This window comes from Pseudopipra pipra, chromosome 2 (assembly GCF_036250125.1).
Source record: "Pseudopipra pipra isolate bDixPip1 chromosome 2, bDixPip1.hap1, whole genome shotgun sequence".
In the NCBI taxonomy this organism is placed as follows: domain Eukaryota; kingdom Metazoa; phylum Chordata; class Aves; order Passeriformes; family Pipridae; genus Pseudopipra; species Pseudopipra pipra.
Window position 1 is genome coordinate 43,673,682 of NC_087550.1, and position 12,174 is coordinate 43,685,855.

General features: G+C 34.7%; 1 protein-coding gene across 3 annotated transcripts in view; it reads left to right on the forward strand.

Moving 5' to 3' along the window:
- The window catches only part of ATM (ATM serine/threonine kinase), a 65,383-nt gene that overhangs the window by 34,395 nt on the left and 18,814 nt on the right, over positions 1-12,174 (forward strand). For all 3 annotated transcript variants that reach the window (XR_010428258.1, XM_064645233.1, XM_064645234.1), the window contains exons 36-46: positions 202-378; positions 754-922; positions 3,139-3,226; positions 3,579-3,734; positions 4,573-4,681; positions 5,471-5,559; positions 5,655-5,757; positions 6,785-6,933; positions 8,343-8,447; positions 8,957-9,076; positions 10,095-10,329. Coding sequence is in view for 2 of the 3 variants with exons in the window: in XM_064645233.1 (XP_064501303.1) it covers positions 202-378; positions 754-922; positions 3,139-3,226; positions 3,579-3,734; positions 4,573-4,681; positions 5,471-5,559; positions 5,655-5,757; positions 6,785-6,933; positions 8,343-8,447; positions 8,957-9,076; positions 10,095-10,329 (1,500 nt within the window). In the remaining variant the exon portion in view is untranslated. The remainder of the gene's footprint in view (positions 1-201; positions 379-753; positions 923-3,138; positions 3,227-3,578; positions 3,735-4,572; positions 4,682-5,470; positions 5,560-5,654; positions 5,758-6,784; positions 6,934-8,342; positions 8,448-8,956; positions 9,077-10,094; positions 10,330-12,174) is intronic.

Here is a 12,174-nt window from a genome sequence, read left to right on the forward strand (position 1 = left end):
ATATTATCAGTAAAATTTTGGTTTTAGTACTTTCAGATTTTCTTGGAAAACTTGACATTTACATGAACAGAATTGATACTGTTAGTCAGTTGAAGCATCAGTAATAGTTAATATATTTTGGTCTGTGCAGATTGCCATATGGCTTTTTTAAGTGCCTTAGAATTTTTTTATGTTTGTAATATGTGTATATTTTCCTTCTAGTTTCTTGTAGTATCTGCTAATGATACAGAGGCTCGTTTAGAAACTTTGGATGACACAAACCTGTGGATTCCTCTGGGAGAAAGTCATGAGACCTGGATCAAGTGCCTAACTAGTTCGATATTGGACAGTGGAGGTGTGAAAAATGAAGTTCTACAGTTAATGAAGCCACTGTGTGAGGTGAGCTAAATCATACACACATATGTATGTATGTGCGTGCTGTGATGCATAAAAAATATGATTACTTATCTTGATAACAAATAGTAATTTCTGCTGTTAAATAATTCAGAACCTTTGTAATCATATATTGCAGATACTCATATATTCTTGAAATACAAGTTTTGAGAGATGATTGTAACGTAGATGAACTTTATGTGGCTACTTTAGCTGAATGCCAGCACAGCCCCGTTGAGTGGTTTACATTATTCATATGACATGTTCTTTCTCAAACATTGCATGTTTGTTTGAGTAGTTGTCAGTTTGGTTGTAACCTAGAGAAAGAAAGGTTTTTTCCGTTGTCTTTCTTAGCAGCTGCTGTGCATGGTTGTTTTCTAGGTGAAAACAGACTTGTGTCAAACTTTGCTTCCATACTTGATTCATGATATAGTTCTTCATGACTCAGATGAATCTTGGAGAAATCTTTTGTCACTTCATATCCAGAAGTTTTTTACAGCCTGTTGCAAATTTGCCTCGTCTAGTAGATCTACTCCAAATACTGATTCAGGTAATGTCATGATATTTTGTTTCAACTAAAAGTGGGATTCTGGTTGTGAAAAAACTATCTCCTGACATCAAATGTATGATGTGCGCTTGCAGGCAGACTGAATTTTAGAAACTTCTGCCCAATTGTTTGATCTTTTTCAGTGGAGATAGCGTTAATTTTGAAGCTGTTCGTTGGCAGCATCCAAGCAGCTTCTTCAGTATAACTTTTTTTCTTATTCACCACTGGATGATATTTATTACTTGCTGAATTTAGATGTTATGCAATGTTGTGTGCTGCAAGACTTGAGTCGTGGACTGTCTCTTAAAATGACTAATCAGCAGTTAAATTCCTCTCTTACTCAAACAAGAGTGATAAAAAGCAGTTTTATCTGTATTTTCTCCTTGGAGAAGACTAACCCTTTCTTTAGCTTCTGCCAAATATTGATAATGGTCTCCCTATACATTCAAAAGACCTGTTCCATTCCAGCAGAATGAAAGGAAGTTGTAACCAAAAGTACTGCAGCAGCATATAAGTAATGCAGTAAGTTCCTTTAAAAGGAAAGCACCTTCTAATCAAACTGTTGGCATTCTTTCCAATTAGATTGTGATCAAAGAAAACCTAAATTAATTCCAATCCATCAGGATCCAAACTAGGAAAGACCAGGCAGTTAGACATGAGAGAGTTGAGTGTGTCCGAACAAGAGTCTTAGTGTTGATCCATTTTGACATTCAAGTTCTAGAAATTGGCAGTTTAAAGCATAAATGGTGTGAACATCATGCCAATCACTGCGCTGCCTGAGAAACCAAACCTAATTGTGAATTGCCAACTGCTTGACTAGAGTCAGACCCACCAAAACTAAAAATAGTGAATATTTTGGACTTAGTGCATGTCGGTCTGGCGAATAATAGGTCAGTTGAATCTGTTATTTTGCAGAAGAGATGTAATTTTTTTTTAATTAATATTTCTAAATACCTATCCAGTTATTACTCCTTAGCATTTAGATTTTCGATCTGATGCCATGAAAAACAGGCACCATTTTCGTTTTATGTCTGTAAGCTTCTTGTTAGTGAGTATGAACTCCATGCTGTCAGTTGCCATTATTGTAATTTGGCCTATTGTTCAACAAAGCCCTAAGAATAACTGTTTTCTTCCAATTTTCTTGACCAGTGCCTTTTTCTTCCCCTAACTCATTAATACTTTCTAGTACCCAAATATAACTCATTCAGAAATTTTTAGTTGTTCATCTGATGAAATTATGAAAGAGGAAACAGCAAGCTCTTTGGGGCTGATTGTACAGTCCAACAGAATGGACCCTGCCTGTGAGGTGCTGTCTCCATTGCCAAGGAGAGCAGCACGTGGGAATGGAGAGAAAAACGTCATGGTGCGTTAGGAACTGAGAGTCAAATGTCCCCATTGCATGTCTTCTGAAAGTTAAGCATGTGGGAGATGACTCAAAAAGAAGGAGCTGGTGTTCCTTCTGTCAGATCTTTGGTAGCAGTGGAAACTAAGTGTCATTCATTTTTGTTTGTTGAAGCACACAAAATGCCCAGATACTTCTTCTTTAATATGGCTTTTGCATTCTTTAGGGGAAATTGCTAGTTCCACATCTCACTGTAATGTAGTAGTAATCAAACCTTTGGTTATGCTTTCCCTGTTTCTTCCTTCTTGTAATTGATAAATCAAAAATTACCAGAAAAATGGAGAAATTATTAAACAAGTGAATGGAACACAACTTGTAACCATCTGATTTTATTTTATTTTTTTTAATCCAGAAGCCAGGCATAGAAATATAAATTCTTTAAATGTGTCTCTATGTGGGAAATAGTGTTTTTTGTGTAAGCATCCACACTATAAAATCTGCAATAAAGCTACTAGCAAGTATTTCTGTGACTTTGGAATAACTTTATATGTCTCAAGCCTAAGAGAAGAGGTCTGTTATGGAGATTTGTGCAATCGTGTTAGTTCATCTCTAAATTCTGTAATAAGAAATATAATACATAAATTATTAATACAAAGATAATTTGATAAAATTGTGGTATAAACTACTGTAGTGTCTCTAACATAGTGTAAGGAGGAAAAATACTTTTTGTGACAAACTATTAGTTTAATTTTGGAAATGCCATCCAAGGAAGTTTTTAGTTACTTTCTTGAGTACAAAATAGACCTTTTTATTTTGTAAAAAGAATATGTTATGACAAAAGTTCATTATATTCTTTCCTTTGAAATATGCATCCCAGAGCAAGAAACCCATAATTTTAGAAGTTTGGATAAAGTATCTCGACGAGCCATGCTTGCTGTTGTTGATTACTTAAGAAGACAAAAGAGGTGAATTATCACTTTCCAAAATGTTGCTTTAATTTAATTATGACTGTCCTGAGATCTGTTGATGCTCTAGATTAAAGAAGAACATGATAGAGAACATGTCAGTCAAAAGAATGAAGATACAGTAGTGACCTTGCATTTTTTACAGAAGTGATATAGCTGGACTTAAGGGGTTTTAACTATGCTGAAGGAGTTTTCTAAAAACTTGTCTGATAAACTTCTTGTAGTTTGGGTTTTGAGGGGGATGCTAAAATAAAATTAGCCTTTGGAAAGCTTTATAGTTAGTTTGGATTTATTTTGTTTAATGTTAGAGAGAAGGTCTGTTGCAGCAGTATTAAAGTCTTTATTTAATCAGATCTGCTTCAGGTACAGTTTTTGATGACAGCTTCTGGCTGGATCTGAATTATCTTGAGGTTGCTATAGCAGCACAGTCTTGTGCTGCTCACTTCACAGCCTTGCTCTACGCAGAAATCTACGCAGACAAGATAAACAGAGACAAACAGCAAGAAAGGTATGAGGCTTGAGGAGTGCAGTTTCTTGACATTTCTGATAAAATGGGTCATGTTTTGTGCATCCCAGTAGTGTTTTGTTATGTGAAAAGTGAAGGAAGCTTTAAAAATATTCCATAGGTGCATGTATGGACATGAAAATATTTCTACCAATCCTCGAATGTGATCCAAACCATGTTGACTCATAATCAGAAACTTTTCTTTGTGCTATTGGTTAAATTAAAGCCAGAAGTTAATCAAAGAAAGAAGGAAACACCAGAATGATAACCAGAATTGTGTGTGGATTGAGCTGAATGATCCTTGTAGAGAAGGAGTTTTCTTCTCTAATGGACAATTATTTTTGTCTTCTGGTCTAGCAAGATCAAAATATGGAACTTGTTTAGAAGCTTTGTTTTTGTTACAAATTACTCTAAGGTAGTGAAAATATAACAGGAGGAAGATTATAAGCATGTGCATTAACTAACTGCTTTTATTCTTTGACAGAAGAAAGAATGCTTCAGCCATTCACAAAAGCAACTTGATCTAATAAAATATTGGAAATTACAAGGGTTTTTTTTTTATCTCTGAAAAAACACCTTGGTGTTAAAATCCCTTGACGTTGATATTCTCAGTTCAGCTGATCATTATTCTAGTGGAGAGCTATTTTGCATGATTTAGGGGTATGACAGGCATGGTCTTGCATTTGTTGTTTACTTTTTAAGTATTTAAAGTTGCTTTTTAATACTTTTTAATACTTTTTAAGTATTTTAAGTTGCTTACTTTTTAAGTATTGTTTCAGAATTTCTTTAGTTCTTTGCATGAAATTTAATTTAATTTTATTGGTTGAAACTTTTCTTTTAGATCTTCTTTTAAAGCAGCTAAGAGTTTGACATTTGAAGAAGAAAGTCAAAAAACAACTATTACTACTTTGAACGAAAAAAGTAAAGAGGAAACTGGCTTAAGTTTACAGGTACATGTGTGCTTCATAATCTGAAAGCAAAACTTCTCATATAATTATTATTAAGAGTAGATTTCATCTGAGTTGAAGGCAGATCTAATTGAATTCAAAAATTGTGTTTGAAAGTTCTCCTCATGCTTTAATTCAAAGTGAACTTAGTAGCCTTCTAGGCAAGTTAAATCGAGTATTCGTTCACCTGAAACACTAATTAACTGGCAAATTTTACATCACAGCAAGCAGACTTTGTTCCTTGAAGGAACTGAACTCATGGTGATAACTAGCCAAGTATTTTTCAGTTTGTTTTGTCAGAGATACATGTTCATTAAAAATGAACATGTGGTGTGGGAGGCTGTACTAATCAAAACCAAAGCAGTAGTATCTCTTGCAAGTTTATTTGATACACCAAATCTGATCCAGTAGCCTTGTCTAAGTTACTTCTTCGCATTGTTCATTATTCCAGAACTGTGCTTGTGTAACTTTTAAGATGCATTGCTTAGCTGGTATGTCTGATGCTCATTCAGTACTACTGCCTTTTGCTTTTCAACCAGTCCACCTAAGGCCCAGTTCTATTTTTTGTTTAATAAATTAGCAGGGAAGGTAGGTAGTCCTGAAGAGTTTTGCTAGACTGCATAACTTTTTTCCTGTGATGATAGCAGGCTCAGATACTGCATAAAGGAAAATTTAGCAATGATAGTGTTGCATGCAAGGACTCATATTTACAAACTTACACGATATATGTAAAACTAACTTGAACTGGTTCCAAAAAAAGGTAACCCTTCAGTTTTGTGGTGCATCTTCTAGGACCTTCTCATGGACATATACAGAAGCATTGGAGAACCTGACAGTCTCTACGGCTGTGGTGGAGGAAGAATGTTACAACCATTAGCGCGGTATAATTTATTAATGTTCTTATGTTCTTTAGAGTCATTGCTTTCATTTATTAATAAGGAACTTCAATTGAAAACATCCTGTTAACTTACAACAGGCTAAGAACATATGAGCATGAAGCAGTATGGGAGAAAGCCCTTTTAACATATGACCTTGAGACAAGCCTCTCTCCATCTACTCGCCAGGCAGGAATAATAGAGGTAATCCTATTTTGTAAGAGGAAATAAATGTAAGAATTGATATCCATCATATTGAGTCATTTGTATTAAGTCCAAAATTGTTTTAGGACCGAAAGCAATCCCTTTATTCATCAAGTCCAGCCCATTGTCATACACATCCAAACTGTGTAATATAAGACAACTCAATATTTGTCCTGAAAACGTTAAGGTTCCTATTCCTCTTGTCACTCACCCAAGTCATGGGTGATGAATTTTGTGAAATACTTAAGGCCAGCTCTTAAAATGACAGGATAGGAAAAGTAATGTAATTGGTTACTTTTCCTCTCTCATTCTTCAAACCTCTCCATTGTGGCAAGTATCTGACTGAAACTGTGGTATTTCTGATACAATAAATAAATAGAATTGATGCTATTTTGAACCCTTAAAAAGTATGTTGCTTTTTTAACCTAAAAATGTTTACACCAGTTCTATAATAATGTAGCACAGGTATATCTGTTTCTCTCCTCATTTCATTTTCCTATGAAAATTTTCTTTTATTTTCTTACCCCAAATTATTTAGTATCATTGCTAAAATTCCATTGCATTTCTCCTTCATAATGGCTGCATGCATAATCTAGTTAACTGGTCACAATTATAAAGACATTATGGTCTTCAAACAGATAGGTGTTGCAGGAAACCTTTTCAAATCCCCACCAGGAAAATGGTTCATTAAGAAGTAAAACCCATTTTGACTTACTATTGGGAATGGTGGAATGGAGAAATGTGAACTCATAGTTAATTTGAAGCAAAGTGTGGAAATTTATTTAAAAGAATGCCACACATGGTGGTAGTAATGAAACTGCTTTCCTGGGGGTGCAGATATTAATAGTGGGATTAGTAGTTTTATTAAAATTTTTCATGTTATGTAGTGCTGAGTTTAGAAATATTTATGGTCCTGTCATACCTACAAAGGCTTCTTTGTTTGCAAAGGTAAAACAAAGCCTTTAAAAAAACTGGTTCAGTTTGATAAAGGAGGAAAACCAACTTCTAGTAATTTTCTTAATTCCAGGCTTTGCAGAATTTTGGTCTTTGCCACACTCTTTCCATGTATTTAAAAGGGCTGGAACGTGAAAACACTGAGTGGTGCACAGAACTACAGGAAATGCGCTACCAGGCAGCATGGAGGAATATGCAGTGGGGCCACATCTCTTTTGTCAGGTAAACCAACTTTTGCTAGTTTATTAAGCGAAAGGCAGTGGTGTCAGATCCAAGCAAAAAGAACAAGGTGAGAATGTAGTTTCTGTGAAGCAGGTCACCTAATTTGTCTTAATAATTGAATGTAAAAGCAGTCTTTTTCACTTATACTTCTCTGGTTTGTATGCACATCACTTTCCATTTTCCTGGGAAACTGTACGCAGGTAATTCTTTTTGATTGTTCATAATTGTGAACTGAAATTTTCCATTTTTGACTCGGATAGTAAACTTACCTTAAGTACAAGTGAGGGTTAGATAGTTTTTAATGTCTAATTTATAAGGAAATGGGGAAAATATTGCTTAATAAACCACAAGAGGTTATCAAGACCTGGATAGGCGAATACCAGTATTGATTTATGGCTACTCCCTCATAAGGAGTAATCTCCTCCCTTAATGTGTAACTGGATATGCCATATATGGCAGTAGTTATTTTATGTGACTAGCCAGAGTCTGTGTCTGTCCCTTCTTAGTACAGGTGCATTGTGGCATGTTTTAGGAAGAATACTGAATAGATACACTACATTTTGGCAAAGCAAAAGTTACATGGTGGGGTCTCCTCCTACATCAACTTTTAGTAGTCAGAAGAATGTAGGATTTTTCTCCGGAGACTTACAGAGAGGTGTTCTGGGGAACACACTCCTGGTGTGTTCATTGTCTTCTCCTGCACTGTCATGAAATCATTGATAAGACTCATCTGGAGAACTTCATGAACAACCTGTTGAAGGGCATTTGTTATGCCACAATCAGAACAAATTTCTTATAGGTGTGCTCTCTTCGTCCCTGGGTTAGGTAGTAGTCACCTTTAATACAGGAGCAGAAAAGGAACATGTAAGATGAGAGAGATGGCAGGAAAGAGAAGGGCCAAGGAGAAGGAGAAAGAAAAGCCAAAAGGGCAAAGAAGGGAAAATTCTATTGAACACTATGGGGTTTTTTAACCTTCTGATTTTATTTATTTTTTCCATTTTAAGAATATTTTAAGAATCACGTGTACAAAACTGTTGATTCTTAACTGAAGTTGCATATATACTATAATATGTATGTTTCAGCATAATACTGAGAGAGATATTATGATTAAACTTTTATTGTGCAGTTGAGTTTGTGGCATATTTTTGATACAACTGTGAACATGTTCTCTGTATTCCAAACATTTCGACAATTACTGTTTTTCTTTGTTTAAAAAGAACAGCTTGAATTTATAAAATGCTAAATTAATTTAAATGTGAAAGATTGCATCATTATTTTTATCATGCAAAATAGCAATCCAGCTGCAGAAAATCTACAACTGAAAATATATATCATAACGATAAAATTGATGTATTGTAGAGAAATGTACTTTTCTTTTTATTTTATGTTACTTTTGTTTTATTTCTTAGAGATGAAACGGGAAGACCAGGTTACCATGAATCTTTGTATGATGCTCTTCAGTCTTTACGAGATAAGGAATTCTCTGCTTTCCATGACAGTCTTAAAGATGCCAGGTAACTGTATGCAAATACTATGTTGTTATAGAGAGAGATGGAGACAATGTGTGTGTTTCTACTCCCAGGTTATATATGAAAGACTATCATGGGGTTTTATGGGCTTAAATAAAGTCTCCTGCATAGAATAAAATTAATACCTCCAGACTGCAACTTTATTTCTAAGTTTTTTAACTTCAGTTTGTCATCTGTGCATATATAATTTGTGTGCTGATTGAAGATACGTTTGCTGTTGTATACACCCCCTTACTTTGTGTTTCTCTAAAGTGGATTTCAGTGTTGGGTGCTCTTCTTTGGCTGAACTTTGGGGTTTATATATGCTTACTGTCTTTTCATTTTTTGACAAAATTTATTATTTTAATTTTAATGGTAATACAGAATAACTCCAGACTGAATAGTTTAGCTGTTTAAATTCTGTTCACTGTGTGGAAATTATGTTATGGATATTTGCAATTACTTGTGGATAGTGAAAAAAAAATAAATTTACTGTTTCTCTGCTAAATCCATAGAGTGAATGAAGTCAAAGAGCTGTGCAAAGGGAGCCTTGAATCTGTTTATTCATTATACCCAACCCTTTGTAGACTACAGCTAATTGGAGAGTTGGAAAACATAGGTCTGCTGTTTTCCAGGTAATTTTTTAAGATTGTTTAAGATTGTTTCTGAGCTTTCAGAATTTTTAGTAATCAAGCATAGCACGAAAATTGTAACGACCTCAACAAATTTTATTTGTGAGTATCTCGAACTTCATCCTAAAAATTAAAGGATTTTAGCTTTACTATGTGAAGACAATTTTAGATTCTCTTATTATTTCCAGACTGGATTTATTTACAGTCTAGTTTGAATTATTTGATATTATGCCAATACTGTATTTTAAATAATTATTTTCTTTCATTTGTATTGAGTTCCCTAGTATACTCCAAGGTAGCAGTCATATCTCCTAGCTTTTGCTTTACTCAGGTAACTGAGTCATCCTCTTGTAGTTTCTTTTCTAAAAATGTTTTCATTTCCTTCATGACACCCATAGCTCTATTGAAAGTTGTTTCAGTTTGAATCACTTTTTTCATGGACCTCTAATACTATATTCTTAACATTGCTTTTTGATCACAGGAAGGTATTTATCTCGGTAGTGCTATTAACATTGAATTTTCTCTGTCATAGTTGTGTCAGTTTGGTAGCTAATAGTCATCCTGCAGTCATTTAGCCTGTCTGGAACCTTATTGCTTTTTGCAGTTAATGGATTGCCTAAGAAAGTAATACATGAAATGGCAACCTGCAGTGTGACAGTTTAGAATTTATTCTTGTATTAATCCATATATAACCTATATAATAAAACAGGAATCTTGGTCTGTGATCTTTTAAGCAGCCCTCTGTTCAAATGCTATTCCCTTTGCTGATGGACATTTAACACAAGGAACTTTTACAGAGGAGCTGTTCACCTGTAATGTTGATCTTCGTGTTTGTTAAAACTGGAAGGCTGCCAGTTTAGTCCACATATAGTAAACATTTGTAGGGTTTTATGGACTATTTCTTGGTTTGGAACTGTACATTGTGAACTTCCTTGGTAGTTCACTTTTTAGTCATCTTGCATTTCACAAATGTTTACTGAGAATTAGTAACTGGTCTTTTTTCTTTCGGTAACAACTGTAGATCTGTTACTACTCAACAACTGAACGAAGTTTATTTGAAGTGGCAGAGACAGTCCCAACTTCTCAAGGACAGTGACTTCCATTTCCAGGAACCCATCATGGCTCTGCGCACTGTAATTTTGGAGATCTTGCTTGAGAAGGAGAATGACAATACCAAAAGAGAATGTATTAAAGACATCCTGACCAAACATCTGGTGGAGCTCTCTAGATTGGCAAGAACTGCTAAAAATACACAGGTAACAGATTCCAGGAAAGATCAGGAAAAGATGCTTAGTTTTTTTAGTTTATAAAAGAACTTAATTTTTAAGAGTCCTGAAGATGAGCTGTATTCTAAGTTTATTCAGTGATTCAATTAGTTGGAGACTTAAACTAAGTAGAACTTATTCATAGTTTGTATTTATAGATGTGTTTTCTGAATTTTGTTCCTAGCTGTAAGCTACTCTGTGAGGCAGATAATAAAAAAATGAAATTTTTAGTGAAGAATGCTCTTACAGCTCTGTTTCTCATTTTGTTGCAATTTTATATATCCAGCTTTCACTTGCATCATACTACTGTAGCTTCCAGAGTAAAACTGCAGAAATAACTTCATTGCATCTCTATATTTACTGTTATCTTTGAAGTTTTATTCTCTCAAAGCACCATTGCACTTTGGTAAATCTCTTTCTGTGAATGACTTAATGGGATTTGCACTATCAGTGATTTCTGCACCTGCTGATCCATTTAAGGTCCAGAGACAGCTTTGGCTAGTTAGTCTTGGCTAGGTAATGCATCTGGAGGAGTAACTCCATAAGAGCTTAAAGAGCAATGATGTCTTCCCAGGACCTCTACAGAAAGTAGTTCCAGCTAAATACAGAACCTGGAAAGGTTTTTAACACTTCACGTATGTGAAACTAAATTACACTTTGATTTCAGAAAGGTTCTAACTCTTTGTATGAGTAACGATGAAATCAGCAGAACAGCTGTCTTTGATTTCATGAATTTGGAAGCTTTACCCAGTACCTCTGGAATTGTTTGGGAAAATTACTTCAAATGTTTTTTATCTTGTGCCTGCCCAGCTACCAACACTGTGGCAATGAGTGTCCCAGAAGAGCATCTACAGAAGTTAATTTTTTTTCACTCTGATTTTTAGTTACAGAAGATGATTAAAATTGGGGTACCATATTTTGGGTCGAGTAGAAGGTTCTGAAAGATTGAGCCAGCGTGTTTCTGAAAACAGGATCATTCCAGCCTTTTCAGTGTTGAAGGTCATGGGCAACCTTTGGGGCATCCTTCTGGGCCTTTTCAGTCTTTCAGACTATGCGATGATATCCCTTTCCTTTTGACACAACAGTAGCTGATAATACAACGTATCTGGATGCAGGAAAGTTTTTGAAGAAGCATTCTTTGCAACTAATGGCTTCTCTTTCTCTTTGGTGCCACTACTATCCATCAGAAGTAAGAGTACCATACAGAGTCATCACACTGACCACTAATTGAACTACCCAAACTTACGTTTACAGGCATTCTTACATTTTAATTGCTTATTTAAAAGTTTGATTGATTTGGTTATTGGTCGGACAACTCATGAAAATACACTTCAGTCGCTATATTTACATTGTAAAAACCTAGTTGGCTCTTTGTACTGTCATAGTGGTATTAGATTACTAAATAAATGAGGATGTTACTTCACCAGTGATACAAGTGAAGAGGTAGCATGCAAAAGAATTAGTGTATGGTGGTACCATGTTTAAAATTATTTTTCTGTGATCTGTAAAAACATATATAATGATGTAATAATAATAATTACTAAGCTATAAATCCATTACTTCAGTAGGTACTTATAACAGAATTTCTTTACTATATACCTCCAGTTTAAAATTTTGAACGTTGATACTTTATTTTAGAGTTTGTGAGGTTTAATTCCATAGTCTGTTTTTGTTGCAAATCAGGATTTTCTGTGAGTATATAGAAAAATAACTTCATATCTTTGCTGCAAATAAATTCGTAGCATTGAATGGGCAGACTATGCTGCACAAGTAGAGCAAATGGAGTCTAAAACAAAACTTGCTGTGAGACACTGGTATTTCACTTAAAGAATTGTT